This window comes from Crocodylus porosus, unplaced genomic scaffold (genome assembly GCF_001723895.1).
Source record: "Crocodylus porosus isolate Cpor-Errol unplaced genomic scaffold, CroPor_comp1, whole genome shotgun sequence".
In the NCBI taxonomy this organism is placed as follows: domain Eukaryota; kingdom Metazoa; phylum Chordata; order Crocodylia; family Crocodylidae; genus Crocodylus; species Crocodylus porosus.
In genome coordinates, this window is record NW_017728909.1 from 12,778,751 (window position 1) to 12,796,004 (window position 17,254).

The window sequence follows — 17,254 nt, forward strand, 5'->3', positions numbered from 1 at the left end:
CGGTGCCAGTTGGTGGACATTGAGGCTTATTACATGTCTTTGAGTGCCTTTGTGTTTGCACACAACATATCCATGGACGTGACGCTTTAATTTGCAGTGAGCCAAATTAACTTATGTCTGAGGAGTTTTACTTTAATGTACCAGAAAGACTTTTAAAGTGCCTGGAAAACCCACTTGTGTAAACAGTCACGCCATTGCAGCTCAAGAAAGGGCAAAAAATGTGGTGTGTACAAAGCCCCATGATGTCTCTGAATTGAGTTTCACTATTATTTTTAATCCACCTGCATTCACAGCATTAGAGGGGGGCAAACTTTGATATATCCAGCTAGAAAAGTCTGTCTTCTTTTGAAGAAAACACCAGCCTTCCCCTCTGTAAAGGAGACAGGCTGCAGATTTTTCTCACTTGGGAAGCTATGAATTTTACAGTTAGAAGTAGGACACAGCAGTATTCCAGAAAGTGCCAAAACTTGTCAGGCTACTGTGCATTGCTTACAAGAGAACAATTATTCCTTCCCTGGCTAAGAAGTGGTTGCAAAAGCAGTGAGTGGTTGAGGATTCTGTGGCTTTCCCAGAGTTGTAGAGCGTAAGTATGTTTTATTAGAGGATGAAAGAACAACTTTAACTGTATAAATCTGCTTCGGTCATTGCTTTTCTTTTTATAGTTTTAGGATCCTTACTTGTGAAGTCTGGGATCCTCTGTAGCCATACTAAGCCACAGACAGGCATTACACTTTATGCTGGGAGAAAAGCCTAAGGGTTCAGGTGACCCAAGGAGCAGCCCCATGGTGCCCTGTGGCTGGAAAGCTTGCCTGTGTATCTGTCCAGCCTGGGGCTGGAACTTCGATGCTCCAATTCCTCAGCTGTTTTTCTGGTGGTAGGAATTTCACGTCAGAAATTCTTACCATGAGAAATGAATGTCTGCCCATGGCTTTAGTCTTGCTCTTTAGCTTAGTCCCCAATTAAATGAGTCTCTCTCCACCTTTGCATCCCTGTTTATGGAAGTGCCTTGCCCTACAAGCATATACATTAAATGTATCGTTTCCAGAGTTCTTGTGCAGCAGGAATATATAGAAAGCGAAACGGCAACGTTTGTTTTGAAGCCCTGGGATCATAGGATCATAGAAGAGTAGAGGTGGAAGGAACCTCACAGTGTCATCTAGTCCAGCCCCCTGCTCAAGGCAGAATCATCTGCGACTAAACCATCCTAGCCAAGTGTCAAACCTGCTTCTGAAAGTTTCCAAGGATGGAGGCTTCAGAACTTCTTTAGGTGGCCTATTCCAATTCTGATCACTCTCATAATCAGAAAGTTCCTTCTACACTGACTGGCACAAAAGACCAGCTGACTGGGCAAGGGACCACTTTTTACTTTGATTGCGGAATTGCTTGCTGGTATTCATACCCGCACCAGTCCAGCTGCCAGACTGGTTAGTGTGTGCTGTTTTGAGGGGAAGCCAGCAGGGGTGAATACCCATAGCCCACCATTCATAATTTTTAACGAATGAGAAATAATGATAAAAGCACAGCTAATGAGGGTGGCAGGGCTGCCCATATAAACGGGACAGTTCTGCTGCTGGAGGCCAGGCAACAACATCACCTGGCTGGAGGGCTGCTGATATCTGGAGGTGAGGGAGGAGCTGTAGGGGATGGATTGGAGGCTCCTGGTCCTGGGTATGACCTAACTGCGCCCTGGTGGGGCTCCCAGTGGCGCAGGAGCCCCCAGGAAATGCCTGGCCAGTTACCACCCCGGTGAAAGGCGGGTTGGGGCACCTTAACCCCTAGCCCCCATGACTGGGTAGGTTACCCCTTTGTTAGAGGGTCAGGAAGGTGGACCCCATGGTGAAAGAGTAAGGGCCGTAGACTGAGGCCTGTCTAAGTTTCCCCTGACTGGGCCATGCTGGGGCCAGGACCAGAAGGATTAAAGGGCTGGGGGCCCACTGCGAGGGATGCCCAAGAGCTGAGGGCCTGGGGTCCCAACTGGCCTGGAGGTGGGCCAGGGCTAGTGAACCAAAGGTCCTGGGGGGACCACACTCGAAGGGGATCAGCTCAGGGAGCTATGTTGCCTGGTACGATGGGGGAAGAGACCGCCTGAGGGGAGGAATCCAGGTGGGGTTCAGTTAGGAGGATTGTGGGGCCCAGTGCGGGGGCCGATGATAGTGAGAACATCGTGATGCCATCTGTGAGCTTTGTGGTGTAGGGGAGGAAAGGAGCCGCAGATAGCGCCCCCTGGCATCGGGGTAGTAAATGGGCAGCCTCCTGCTTAATTAACATCCATTAATTAATTTTACCAACAAGGCGTGACAGGCGAGAACGTGGGCGGGTAGCCCAGGAAGAGGTGGGCAGGCCACAGGGAAAGCGGCTGCGAGGAGGCCCCCTGTTACACTCGCGCAGGTTTTTTTTTTTTAAATAGGGAGACAGAAGCCTCTTCAAAAAGAGCTTTCAAGGGACTTAGTTGGCGTCTTCAGCACCTGAGAGAGGCATACAGGTATTCAGGTTAGTGTAGGATGAGGGAGATCTTCCTGGTAGGCATTGATATAACTTTCTTGCAGAAGGGAACTAATTCTTCTGCAAAAAATCCCTTAAATGGTCTCCACCTATAGTCAGTGACAGCCCCCAGGATGGCTCTGAGTAGCTGTGTACAAACCTGATTTCCTGGACCCTGCGCAGGACTCAGCTCAGCTGGGCTGAGTTGCCTTCCCCAGCCTAATCGATCGCAGCGCTGGGGAGGGGAACTGAGCGATCAGACTCAGTTCCCTGGTCCCTGGTGGCAGCACTCAGCTTCCCTCCCTCATCGAGCAGGCAGATCAGGGGCCCGCAATCCCGGGAGGACTGGCACAGCCCCCGCAGTCCTCCTGGGGTTGCGGCCCCCTGATCTGCCTGCTGGAGGAGAAGCTGTTTCAAGCTTCCCTGTTATAGCCTATGGGTGAAACGTCGAAACAGCCTCACTGTTTCAACAAAATCTAAATGAAATTCAGAATGAAAAGCTGTTCCCTGGAAACCTCAAAACGCAAGTCGGAACAGAACGGTGGCGTTTCGCAGAGCCCTAATGTTTAGTCATCCTGACCTGTGACCGTGTGAGGGAAGGGCTTGGGACTGGACCAGTCATGTAAATCCTGGCTGTCCCTGCTGTGCTGTCTCAGTAATAAACGCAAATATGCACAGGCCTGTGATTGCCGTGGTAGAATTGTTTGTTCGTGCAAAGGCTGTGCCTCTGGCTGGATGTCTGTATTGATCTTTTTGTTCAAACTCCTGCTATGACCCTGGAGGGCTGGTTCCAGGCCAGGTTGCTTGTAGCGACTGCACAGCAGACCTGCCTGGCTGCAGGACTTCTCTTGATTACAATTATTCTAGTTAAAGTAGGGGAAGCAGAGGCTCCATATACTGTAAAAATTCTGTTTTCAGGCACTGATGATTCCGATCTTGTGGGCTCAAATGTTCCCTGGCGCCACCAGTGGATCTTTGTCTTCCTCAAGTCTTCAGAAGGCTCTTCTTGGAGATGCTTCCCCCACTCCATTTAAAAATGTGTCTGAACTTTTTTTATTATTTGCATTTTCCTGTGGTATGATAGGCTAATTAGCCTGCCAGATCTGGATACTGCCCACACCTGTAGCCATCCCAGACAAAGGGCTGCTTAAAGAAGGAGAATGTTATTAAACAAGGACCTAAAAGCAAGCCATTCCAATGTAGAAGCCAAGGTGTAATCATCAAGAAGTATAAAAAGATAAATGTGGAACTATCTCTTCACTAGCTAGACATAAATAAACTCAACCTTTATGCTTTTATAGCATGATATAAGAAAAAAATCTGCTCCTCGGCTCCGGCATGTTTGCTGTGAAGTTATTTACAACCACCTTTGCTGCAGACATACAGCTGCTTCTACAAATACTTGTTTCTGACCATAACATTCTTCCCAAGGCGACATCTGTGGGGTAAGTAGCAGCATGTTACAGTGATGCAGCACTTCCAAGACGACTGGCATCTCCAAGCTGGCCCAGCTGCCTGTGCAACTCCTTTGTCAGAGGTCACAGCATCTCTTGAATGTTGTCCAACCGGCTGTCTTGGAGTTTACTCTGTGTCTGATATTCGAGATTTTCTCATGTCTGATGTTCCATCAGCACCCACGTCCTACTTTATGGTTGCCTTTATTTATCTGATAGAGAAAAGAAGTGCATTGCAAGCACTGCATTTAGCAGCAGTGGGTTTTGAAAGGTTCCTTGCAGAACCCTAAGACTGGTAAGGCTAAATCTTGCACAGAACCCATTATTCATTTTATAGCTCTTGAGCTTTACCTTTGAGGGCACTGTGAATCTCCCAGAAGTTTTGTCATGGCTTATTGGTCAGCTCTCTGCAGAGATCAGTCTTCCATTTATCTGGTGGCATGAGGTGTTCTGGCTTACACAGTCAGCATGGCTTCTGCTTCCAACTGCAAAAAAAGTCCTGGAACAAAACACAGTCTTGCAGTCCTTCTGGTTATTTTGTCATTTTGCAGGTCTGTCTTAAACTGTAAAATATAGTAGGTGCAGGTGCATGCAAACCAGCCCTCAGGGGTTCTGCCAAGTTCTAGGGCAGTTGGTGTAAGTATCCTTGTTAGTGATAGCATCCTACTTTCACTCTGGGAATCCCCTCTGTTCTAATCTAAATGTTTTCTACTCTACTGATGTTATGAATATTGGTTTAAAAAAAAAAAAAATGCATAACCTTAATTTTTTTTTTTTTTTTTCAATCTTCAGGAGTCTCCGCTAATTAACCTCCTTGGACAGACAAGCTCCCTTCCCTGGCAACTTGTGGGCATTGCCTCTTATCAGAGCGTCATCAACTACTTTAGCAGTCATTATCCTCCTTCCATCATTCTCACCAAGGACACTGCAGCTGAGCTGATAGTGAAACTCTTGAAAATCTCAGCTGGCTTTGGTTCGGCTTCTGACGGTCACATACATCTTGTAAGTACTGACAGATGACTTTGGAAAGTCTCTGGCCTCTTTGGGAATATATTCTAGTGGTCTCTCATGTGAGGCCTTGTGTTCCATACGAGTAGTACTGAGGGTGTAATTACTTTTGTTAAAATATTAACAGGATGCGACACTGAAATGCCGAGCCTATGTTAAGCAGGTGGTCCAGTTCCTCAGCATCCTGGAACAAAATGGGAAAATAACCCTTTCGATTCTGGAGCAAGAAATGTCCAAAGTCTTAGATGATATTGTCATCTTTAACCCTCCGGGTAGGTATTAAGAAAGCAGCAGGACTGTTAAGGTTGTCAGGATATGTCATTTTTATGTAGCTACATTTTAAAACTATTTACTGCTTTTACAGTACATTGGATAGTTTCACCATAGATGTTTGGCTCTCTTGACCATGTAATTTCACCAGTTATTTGTATTACTATGGTGCGTAGGAGCCCTAACAGTAGACCAGGACTACATCTGTGTTCAAACACTGATCAAAAGGATAGTCACTGTCTCCAAGAGCTTATAGTCTGTATATAAGGAGATAACAGATGGATGCTGATAATTGTATTGGAGGTAGAGCTTGAAAGAAGACCATGATCTGGTATGGGTCTTGTTAAATGTACATTGTGGTGAATTTTAAGTGCTGAAATGGTGAATGAGAAGCTAAAAATCAGCTTAAAAACCTTGAGATGTAGAAAATAGCACTTTTGGAGGGTTTTTCTTTGCTATCTGGTGTTCAAACCTTTATCATTCGTGGTTTCAAGCTACCTTTTTGTATGTTTTTAAATGAACACTGAAACCCTCATATAATCAATCACCTCATACCTGGAAGAGATGAAGTTTTAAGAAAAAAATTCCACACAGAAGACACCCAGGAAAATGTAAAAGAATCTGCAATATGAGAGTGGATAGTACTGTACGGTATACCACACCAGCAAAATACCCAGGGACTGGCTACCCATTTTACGGCAAACCATACTTTATACTAGTGTAGGCAAACTGCCCTCTTTAAAGGGGGTTGGAAGCTTTGCGGAGAAGCATAGGAAAGAGAGCCCATAAACCGGACATCATAGAAGAGGTAGGGTTGCGTGCACATACGCACATGGATGGTTATTGGAGGCAGGAGGAGCGAGATATCCACTTCTTGCAGCACCCACCAGAAAAGGGGATATTGGGAAAGGGCAGTTGGAATATGTGTAGAGATGCACCTTTTCACAAGTGAAAAGCAAGGTGGTGTGATCTGATTCATGAGACATCTGAAAGTTAGAAGGCGATAGAAAAAAGGTGGACTTCCTTAGAGGAGCCTCCAATAACAACACCTTCCCTTTTCCCAGCAGCTGGGATGGGGAGAGCTGGACTGCCCCAAAACGTTGCTCAGATGGAGCCTTTGTTTTTCCTGTCTGCTCACGGCTTGCAGATGTCTGGTAAAATCCTCGTGCCTTAATGTGGCGGTCTGAGCACAGCACTGTGAAGCTGGAAATCCCTGTGTTTCCAGACCTAGCTGGCTGCATCCCTGCTGAACCAGGCTGAAGGGGATACTCCTTCCAGGGCATTAGTATGTATCAGTTTGTAAAAATGACTTTATGACATTTTAATTTCCTGATGTGAAAAGTACAATTCAGGGATAAGAATCACAAGCTTTATGCACTTGAAGGAGTATGCCCTGATTTGTGGAATGCCAGTGTATTCTAGGGAAGGATTATCATCTCTATTTTATAGATTGGGAGCTGAAGTAAGGAGCTTGTCCTTGGTCATGCAGTAAATCTGTTGCAACGGCAAGAATTAAAATTGATCTGCCTGGGTCTCAGTTCAGGCGTGAGGCAAAAGACCTTTCTTATTCCTGTTCTCTCCTCTTCCACCTTTTCTGATTTGTCAGACATGGATATGCAGACTCGTCATATGGCACTTAGCAGCCTCTTTACAGAAGCCCTGATGATGATGAACAATGCCAGCGTTACAACCGCAGAGTCGCTGCGGGGCAGCTTACGAAGATGGACTGATACGAAAGTGCACGGTCTCTTAGTGTTGCCCCTTCTCACAGCTGCATGTCAGAGCCTGGCATCAGTCCGCCATATGGCAGAGACCACTGAAGCTTGTATCGCAGCTTACTTCAATGAAGGTAAGAGACAACTTCTCGCTCTGTCATTCATGATTTGTTCTGAGCTAAGACTAAGTAGTCATTTTCATATGTCTACTAAATAACTTCTCAGGTCATAGCTTCAGGTTACTCAATAGCTTTAATTTTTGGGTTAATTTCGTTTCATTTAAGCACTCTCCATCTGTGCATCTAACCCAGACAGAGAAGTCATGGAAAGTGGTGGCGTTCAGTTTTGAAGTTCCTTTAGTCTTAACTTGGCACTTTCTTAGAATTGCTTTTTTGTCCATGAGCCACTTAGTAAAATCAGCTTGTTCTACGTGATAGATATCTATTCTTTTTTCCTAGGGGTGAGTAATTTTTTGCATTACAGAGAATCTTTTATGGAAAAAAATTACGGGATTTAATAGAGAAGGATAACGCCTCTGGAAGTTTCTACAGCTATTCCTGCAGTTACGTCCCTTCTGTGGGTTTTTATGGGCTGGTTTAAAAAAAAAAATCCTAAGCGTCTGTGCTCTATCAAATTCTCTAGGTTGTTAAAGTAATTTCTTTGAAATCAGAGTGACTGCCATCCCATTCCGCGCTCTAAATTTTAACTTCACTTGAGAGAGATCCTTAGACCCCTGTTACCCTGTCTCTAGAATTTATTAAATTATTACTGGTGTGAGGCTAGAAAATGTCCCAGCTTGACCTCAGTGAGATGAAACACCACCAGCCTACTAATTTGTGTTCATCTCCAGCTGCCTCGAGTTAGGTATTTTGAAGCTTTGGAGAACAGCTGCCATGCTGTGCATTTTTTTTTTTGATTTAAAGAGATATAGTCAGATTTTAAGTTTTACCCTGTCCTAGAACTAGTTTAGCAAATACATCTTACTCTGCATTTATTCTCTCCTCTCACTTTGTTTTAAGAATTTCCTCTCAACCAGAACTTAGGCTGGGGTCCCATACTCGCTTCCCTTCAAGTTCCTGAACTCACAATGGAAGAATTTCTACAGGAGTGTTTGTCTCTGGGGAGCTATCTGACCCTGTATGTCTACATGCTTCAGTGTTTAAACACTGACCAGACTCTGACCAATGAACTGAAAATGCTGCGGACTGTCAGCAAATGGTTGGAGCAAGTGTATCCAAGGTAGTTAAATTTTTTTGGTTGACAGTAATGATGCCCAGCTCTTATAATCGTGCTTTTTCATCAGCAGATCTCAATGTGTTTTGAGAAGAAAATCAGTGCAGCCGTTTGGTCTGGGTACAAGCGTATCACCTGACTTTCTCATTCCAGCTCAGCCTCTGACCTACAGAACAATAGAAAAGTAGGGCTGGAAAGGATGTCAAGAGGTCATTTAGTCCCTAGCCCTTCTTGAGGCAGGATCACCCCTGTCTAAACCATTCCAGACAAAAGTTTATCTAACCTTCTCCAACTACTTGCAAGGGTGGCAATTCCACAAGCTCTCTAGCTAATCTGTTCAAATATTTAACTACCCTTATAGTGAGAGAGATCTTCCCAATATCTAACCTAAATTTCCCTTGCAATTTAAGCCTATAATATCTTGTCCTGTCCCAGGCAGCCACAGAGAATAGTCTGTTGCCATCCTTTTCATAACCACTTTTCAGGTCATTGAAGACTTAACAACCCTCCCTCAGTTTCCTCTTTCCTAGACATTTTAGCAAGTGATTTTTAGCTTATTTTGGGGGATTTGTCACATTCTGAATACTAAACTTGATGCAGCCTCTCTCTTTTTTTTTTTTTTTTTTTTTCTTTTTAAAGGTGCGTATGTTAATTGGAGATGATCCACTCCCAATGTTTCCGGTTGGGCATCTGAAATTAAGGCCACTTTTCTCTCCTTGTAGCTCTGTAAAACATGGATGAAAGCTATGTGGCAGGCTTATGATAAGAGTTAAATAATTGAGAACTTGGAAGCTGTTAAGTGCCCCACAGTGCTATATCTTGTGAGATCTTAGCTTATTATTTTTCTTTTTTTAATCAAATGTAGAATGCATCAGGGTACTGCAGGCTGTTTGACCCATATATACAGACTTTTGGCAAACTTGTTAGTGATTAAGGAGACAGAATATAATGTGATAGACTTTCTGTCACTAAAGCTCATGCTCCTCTCTTTGTAATTAATATACTTCAGTAAGTCTTTTCACTCTGTGGTATCCTCAGGACCCTCTAGGTCTAGTCATTTGTTGCTGACTTGAGAAAAAGATGGTAGGATGAGAGGCTGGTTTGGTCTTTGATCCAAAGCTGAAAGCCTCTTCCACATCTCTCAGCTTGGCTGAGGATTTGTAGAAGGACTGGTAGAAGGACTAGACAGAATTATTTAAGCACTGCCTGATGCAGATATCTCATGTGATGCCTTCTGTGGAAAATCTGAGTTCGTTGATTTTGGCTGCAACCACAGACTACTTGGGAAAGACTTAAAAATATAACCACAGAGGAACTATTTGTGCGCTGCTCAGCAGCAGCTTTCAGTGTTTCCACTGCTGGCAGTTAAAGTAAAAGCCTGAGTCTCTTCCTTCTTAAAGTTCAAAATCTGTGTAAATAAAGCACAGAACAAGTAATAAAAGCCTAATTCTTGCTCTTGCACAAAATATGTATACTGGTGTCACCCTTTGTACTAGCAATTCCACTTATTCTTGAAGTTAAGGCCAAAGGGGACCATTCTGATCATCAAATCTGACCACCTACAGACCATTGAACCTTCTGTATCCTGCCTATAACTTTTGGGGTTGACTAGTACAGTGACTAGTGTAAGAATATAGTGATTCCAGGCTAACGTGTCTTGAATGGTTCTTGCCAGACGTCTCAACTAAACACTTTAGTGGGCTGGCAGGGAAAAGGATAGTTCTGTAACCAAGGGGACAGGAAAATTGAAGTTTCTAAACTCTACCTCCCTTTTTTTATTTTTCCCCCCTCCTTGTTTTAAAGCTCAGTGACGGAAGAGGCCAAGCTGTTTCTCTGGTGGCATAAAGCCCTGCAGTTGTCCTTAATCCAGACGGATCAGAATGATGCCATCCTGATCGAATCCGTCATCCGGATATTGCTCTCAATACAAGGCCGGCAGAATCAGTTGGCTGAAGAGAGGCTGAGTTCTGGGATACTGGGTGCCATTGGGCTGGGCAGAAAGTCTCCTTTATCGCCAAGGTAAGAATCTGTTTGCTTTATGAATGGATAGAACCTGATGTTAGCACCTGATGCAAGCAATGTTAGCACCTGATGCAAGCTTTCTCAAAGTTTTGCATTGTTATTTTGGACCCATTTTAGAGATGCTATAGAGAGTTTGGGATCAGATTAGGACCAGGATATAAGCTTGGTTTATGGTAGAAAAAGGAAGGGAAAATGTAGTTGTGGTTCTGGTTCTCGGATTTTATTTTCAGAAGCTCCATCAAGAGGAAACACTTTTGCACCTGGCTCACTTACTTTGTCTATAGAAATTGGCCAGAGTATTTCATTAGCAGCTTGTGTCCATTCATTGTTTCGCTCTTTTTTTCCCCCTATATTATCCTTGCGGAGTTGGGATACATTTGAAACGGGTTCAAAGAAATAGAGAAGTTACAAGTTAAGCAATTTCTTTTCTTCAGAGAGAGTGAGCTTGGTAATAATATGACAGAAATATATACAGAAAACCTTGAAAAAATGTCAGGCAGAGTACTTTAAGCTTAAGTTAAGTTTGTGCTTGTGAGGAGTCTCTTTGGATGAAATATTATACCACTGAAACTGGTGACAAACTCTCATGCCCTTGAATGGGTCTGGGATGTACTTTGTCTTTTTAGTAATACAGATCTCCCAAAAAATGTTAATGAAGGAGGAGAAGGAATTTGGTGTGATCTGAGGCTATTATTAAAACTAATGGGTTATTCAGTTTTATCTGTAATACTTTTAAAGCAGACACCAGTTGCAGTATAATAATCAGTAGAATAAACCTTCTGCCATCCCCCTTTCACGAAAGAAATTAGGTGGTGGTACTTTTGGCATAACTACGATGCTCATTTCATATTTAAGGTTCCGCGTGGTCACCCGCAGCATGTCCGCCTTCCTCCTGGTGCAGATTCCTACAGAGAATCAAATCCGTTTGAAGCCTGGCTCAGAACTGCACCTGTCACAGAAAGCCCAGCAGGTAGATGATTGTCACCAGCTTCACCGCATGCCCTCTTCCTCTGTACTTGCCAACCAGCTTGCAGTGTAACACTTGTAGGAATTATTGCCAATCTGCATTCAAGCTGAATTCTCCCTTGAGAGGCCAGATTTTAATGGGAACTGGATACCAATTCAGATATAGCCCTCTGTGGACCTCCTGTTATTTTCAATCTGCACCAGTGTCTAAATTCTGAATTTTAAAAGCAATTAGCTGATCCCATTTTTGGCCCAGGGGGGATGTTTGTATCACCAGCTATTGCACTGCTTGATGTTACTTCTCTGAAGAACAGCGTATATTCTGCCTTTGTTCTGAAGAACAGCATGTATAGCAAATGAATAAGCAGGTAAATGAACAATATCTTGAGAGAGAGCAGGATGAAGGTGACATAGGCCAGGGAAGTGAGTTTCCTCGGCCAAGCTGATTTCTCAGCCCTTGTTTTATAGCAAGAATAATTTGCCTTGTTACAAGTCTTAGAACCTTTAGTAGGAAGCTTAAACGCGTAAGTGAAAATATATGTAAGCTATTATAACCAAAGGAACTCGACAGAGAGAACTTCCTTGGGAAAGGAGAAGAGAGAGAAGTGAGCTGTTTTACCAGTACAATAATTATAATTATAATTACTTAAATTATGAGAGTCAAAAGTAACTCTTCAGAGGACTTCAAGTACAAAAGTTGTTTCTGTTTTCCATGTATTTGACAGCCTAGAGCTGTTCTGAGCTTCTCTCTCAGAGTTGCACCTATGTAAAACACACTTCAAGTTGTAGTTAAGTCAGTGGATACTTTATACACTTTGTGCCCATTCTTATTTTTGTTCTGAAATGGCTTATTTTGGTTTTGATAAAATTGATTAATATTTGGCTAAAGCAACAGATGCCTGGATTAAACTCAGTTAAGTGCATTTGCACTGCCTTTTTCAGTCAGAGTGTTTTGAAATGGCTCTTTTAGCCAAAGCAATGCAACTTTTTCATAACATCAAGCCCTGAGTTGAGGGAAATTTGAACACAGTAATATAAAGTAGCAGGAGGTAAAAAAAAAAAAAAAAAATCCATTAACAGTGTTGCTTTAAAGCAGCAATACCCACATGAGTGAATCCAGTATGGCATTGTAGCCCTTAATGAAACGAGCCATAAGCATATCAGAATTCAGTTGTAGAAGTTAGGCTCAGATCAGAAATGTGAGTTTACAAGCCCAGCTATGGGGGTGCCAGGGGGGAAAGACTAAGAACCAGCTACTTTAAGTGGTTATATTTTATGAAAACAGACATTTAAAGGGCTTAGACTAATAGAAGTATCTTTTACTACATTGCCATGGATGTGCTAATTTATGAGAACTGGAAAGTGAATGGACTGGAAATGAAAATGAAGCTGACGAATCCATTTTCCTGCCCCAGAAAGAATGAAGAGTGAAGGTGGTTGTTTGGGAATTCTTCAGGCATTAATCAATTATGTGTGCAATTGCTAGTCTAAGCAAGAGACTTCTTTTTAGTATCTGGTTTTTAATTCAACAGCGTCCTTTTGAAAATTTTTAAAGAAGGCTGCAGGGCTGTTGGTTGTAGCCACGTTGGTCTGAGGACACAGGCAGACAAGGTTGCTTGGGTAGATGTGATATCGTTTATTAGACCAACTAAAAAGTTGGGGAAAAATGTCATTTGCAAGTTGTCAGGTACAGACGCCTTTTATCAGGCATAGGAAGATTGCTTATGTCAAGTGTTCTTTTCTACCATGGTGAGCATATAACACCAGCAGTCTCCCAATGCCTGACGAAGGGTGTTTGTGCCCTAAAAGTTGCAAAGAGCTTTTTTCCAACTTTTTAGTTGGTTTAATAAAAGATATCACATATACCCAATGAGCCTTTTAAGAAGGCTGAAATGTATATATTTCAGTTATCATTTGAGAAGGAATCAACAACGGTTGATATGCACATGGTGTGTACGTATCTGTGTGTGTCTGTATACACTGATAGTTAAAACCAATGTGAAGAACAGCTCTTTGCCACATGCTGGAAATATAAATTATGCTTAATGCACGTTGAAACATGACATCTGCTTTAGAGGGAGCGACATTGGTACGATATTGTCACTTGAATCTGCTGTTACTGCACTACACGCAATATATGCGACTATTACATAATCATGGGGACCTGCTTTTCAAATGTTTTATTAAGAACTTGGTATAGGGTTAGATCTCAGCTGGTTTAGTTTCTCTGATGTTCCATTGAAGTGTTTGATACCAACTCAGGGCCTGCCCCGTTATAACTGCAGAAACAGGGACAGAATATACTCAACTATAACTGACTTTTCCCCTATACTTGTAGGCACTGAATACTCTTGAATCTATGGGCTCCAACAAACAATATATGGAATATCAAGAGCAGCTCTCCCAAGCTTCCCAGTTTATCAAGCATCCAGGTCATTGTCTTCAAGATGGAAAAAATCTCTTGGCTCTCCTTATTAACACGCTGTACCCAGAAGTGCGTTACCTGGACATCATACGATAGCAAGAACTGAGACCATCACAAACCTTGTTGCAGTTTTGGACTACTTTGGTTTACATTTTGAAGTTGTTGTTACACAAGTAATTTTTACTTGCTGAGCTCCATTTAAAGTAAATCAAAATAAATTGCTTAAAATGAATCAAAAGGGTTGGGGGAGGAAAGAGGGAACATACATTTGCATGTTTCAGACTCTTTTAGGATTTGGGCACAAAGACAAGTTACCACGAGCCAAGCTAAGGTGTGTGAATTTTACAGCCTGTTGGCTATTCTGTGGTAAGTGCTGTGCGGATATGCTCTTACCCCACTAAGGATAAGCTACCTTGTACAATTCCAGGGTAACAACATGCATGCAGCAGTTGCTGCAGAGTAACTGGTGCACTGAATTCAGGTCCTGGCTCACCTCAAGCTAACTTGATTGTGAGCTCATGCACTTGTTTTTTTAAGCCTATGGAATTACTTGGTTTGTGTCTGGTAAACACACTGGAATGGACTTCTGTCCATAATATGAGGCTAAGATGTACTTGAGAATGGCTGTATGGATTTTGAGAGACATCATAGCTTGCCTTTGTTTCAGATGTATCGCTTCTCGGCCTCTTCAAGGCTCAGATCGAGCGAAAACATTTATTCTTCAATCTGTTTGCTGCTTTGCTTTTTGCCTTGTGCCTTTTTCTTCTGAGAGTGCGTTCGTTATTTGGGCCAATCCAAACTTGAAGGTTGCATGTAAAGCAGTTGCAGATTACTGTTTAACCATTTTGCCTGTAAACATTCTCTTATTGACCCCGAAAATTGAAAACTCACTATATCCATGAATATAGTGTTTAAAAAGAAATTGAACTTCTCTGTGATGTCACAGACCTCTGCAGTTGAGTGAAATCTTTGGCATTTTTCCCCATTTCATAAAAGTGGCGGCTAAAGTGTTAACTAAGCACTGGGATTTCTCCCCAACTTCCAAAAATACATCTGCTTCCATATTGTTACCTGGAAATGAGCCTTTTCAGTCCCTGATGCTTTATTTCACGTAAACTCTAGAACTTGAGTTTCTAGATCTCAGATATGTAGAAAGGAAATTAAAGAGGGGGGTGCTCATGTTAAATCACCAGTTCCTTAATTTTGAGTAGGCTGGTGGTTTTATGCCTGAGTTCACCAACCTGGAGAAACTGCTCTTTTTTCCCTTGTTAGCTGGGTACATTGATAGCGGAGGGCTTAAGATGGCACTGGGAGAGGCACCGATTCTTAATTTGGTGACTACTCGTTAAGATTCCATTGCCAAAGCATGAGCCCTGGGCCTGTAAACTTGTCTCAGTCAGTGTCATGAATGATCATCATTTTTATTGCCTTCTTTGAGTGCATTATTAAAAAAGCTTCCTTCCTTTAGGGAAGCGAAGAATGGATCTTCCAGGTTGTGGTTGCTTTACTTTGGCCAGTTTATTTTCCTGAATAGCATCTGATTGTTTCAAATGGCCTTAAGAATGTCATCACTGCCAGTGAACCTCAACACATTTTCCCCATCAATTACTCTGTGATTTTATTCATGCTTTTTGTGTTTAACATATGATCTTATTTTAAAGCATTCAGTTCTGATCACCTGATAAAGGATATGTACTACCTATATCATCTTCACAGATCATCAGCATGCTGACAAATATTGCACTTCTGGTTGGTTTTAGCATTAGAAAACTAGTCAGTTCATTTCTTTTATTTCCCTTTCTTTCCTCTTGCCATATTTTGCAAGCTGTCAGTTGAGTGTCTAGACCATACCTGCTCTCCACAAGGACTTAGTATTATTCTCAGTTTACCAGTCCATATATACAATGATCCTCATTGTGTGCATTAGCCAGATATCAATACATTACCTTTTTGGAAGCTTCACAACTGGAAAAACAAATTCTGCTGCTTTTTTTTGTTTGTTTGTTTTTTAGACTTAAGGCACTTGTTTTATAGCTTTCTTTAGACTCAATTTCCAATCAGTCAGACAAATGTGAAAGCACAGAAATATTATGTATGTATTTGACACGCACTTTTAAAAGAAACTATTGTTTCAGCTGTTGAGTTTTTACAAATCGTGTATTTATAATGTATTAAGTCTGTAAAGACCCTGTGAAATAAACACTGAAAATCAAGTAATTCAAGCTATTTCTGTTAAGCCACAGGAAGGAGCCAGGAGATGCAAGTGTATTTCATGGTAAAAGCTCTTTGTTACTAAATTGGATGGGCACTTTGGGAGTTTCTGATATCTGACATCCTGGATTTTAGAGGTGCACTGATGTATCGGTTCAATATTGGATAAGTACTGATACAAAGAAAATTTGCTGCATCGGAAATCAGCCCAATGGGGGTGATAATTTGGCTGGTAAATGCTCGTGCCTGCATGCAGCTGCAGCCCAGCAGCATGGAGAGCTGCCTTCAGCTAGTAAGTCTGTTGTAGTGGAAGGGGAAGGGTTATGGGAGGGCAGATCAAGACATCCCTGCGGTGAGGGAGGGGGCAGGGCAGGGTGCTCGTTTGGGGTGGGGGTGGCTCCAGCTGCTGCTTGTACCCCAGGAGGGTGGGAGGGGAGTGGGCATGTGCCCCCAAATCTGTGTGGGGCAAGCAGACAGGCTTGAGTTTGGGCTGTGCTGGGCTCTTCTTGCTGGGGGATGGGCTCGGGGAGGGGGCTATGGAGGGGGCTGTAGCCAATCTAAATTTTGCTATAGCTCCCTCCCAGTGCTGCTGCTGCTGCATGGCCAGCACAGCCCCGGCTCTTCCCAGCATGTGGTGAGAGGTGGGGATTGAGCTGGGAAGAACCAGGGCTGCGCCAGGAGGGAGCTGTGGTGAAACCTGGGGTGGCCGCAGCCACCTCTGTAGCCCCGCCCCAAGCCCATAACCCCGCGAGAAGAGCCTGACGCAGCCCTGGCTTCAGCCCGCAGCTGCAGCCTGCCCGCCCCGCGCGGATCCAGGGGCATGCCCCACTGCCCTCCTGGGGTGCAAGCAGTGGTGGGAGCCATCCCTTCCCCTCCCCACCGTGAGCGCCCTGCCCCACCTTGGCTGGGCAGCACCTGCCCCTGCCCCCTCCCACACCATGGGGGGTTGGGGGGGGCATTGATCTGTCCCCCATGCCCCCTCCCCCTTCCCCTTCCACCACAACGGACTTACAGCGTGGAGAGCTGCCTCTGGTATCAAAATCGGATCGTGTCAGCCAATACGCCTCCTTAAAAATCAGATATTAGTATAGGTCCCACAAGTCTCTTATCTGTCAGTGTACCCCTACTGGATTTGGATTAATTCTTTCCGTATTCTATTCCTTGCGTTTACATCACACAATACTATGTTATGTGGGTGGCAAAAGCCCAGGAATGGAAGGGCAGAAATACTATTTTTTCCATCACAGTAAAATGCTCCAGACCTCGATTGTTTCATTGATGTCACGCTTGCCTTTTTCGCCCCCCCCCCATCCATCTCATCCAGATGTGCTGACTTCTGCCATTCATCTGTGCTAAGACCAAAATCCCTTCTTCCTGTGTCCCTACCAGAACACGGACATCAGGCTTATTCATAACCTGCCTTGACTTCAGCAGTCTTTACCCTGGTCTTCCTGTGTCCCACCATTCCC

At 43.5% G+C, this 17,254-nt stretch overlaps 1 protein-coding gene across 3 annotated transcripts in view; it reads left to right on the plus strand.

Moving 5' to 3' along the window:
- EPG5 (ectopic P-granules autophagy protein 5 homolog) overlaps positions 1-13,896 on the plus strand; it is a 67,203-nt gene extending 53,307 nt beyond the window's left edge. For 2 of the 3 annotated variants that reach the window (XM_019531818.1, XM_019531819.1), the window contains exons 38-44: positions 4,728-4,937; positions 5,071-5,215; positions 6,820-7,062; positions 7,948-8,167; positions 9,965-10,180; positions 11,039-11,153; positions 13,488-13,896. In XM_019531818.1, coding sequence (XP_019387363.1) covers positions 4,728-4,937; positions 5,071-5,215; positions 6,820-7,062; positions 7,948-8,167; positions 9,965-10,180; positions 11,039-11,153; positions 13,488-13,670 — 1,332 coding nt within the window. In that variant the 3' untranslated portion in view covers positions 13,671-13,896. Of the gene's footprint in view, positions 1-4,727; positions 4,938-5,070; positions 5,216-6,819; positions 7,063-7,947; positions 8,168-9,964; positions 10,181-11,038; positions 11,154-13,487 lie in introns of those variants that run through there. The other variant, XM_019531820.1, reaches the window with a different exon arrangement.
- Positions 13,897-17,254: the final 3,358 nt, after the last annotated feature.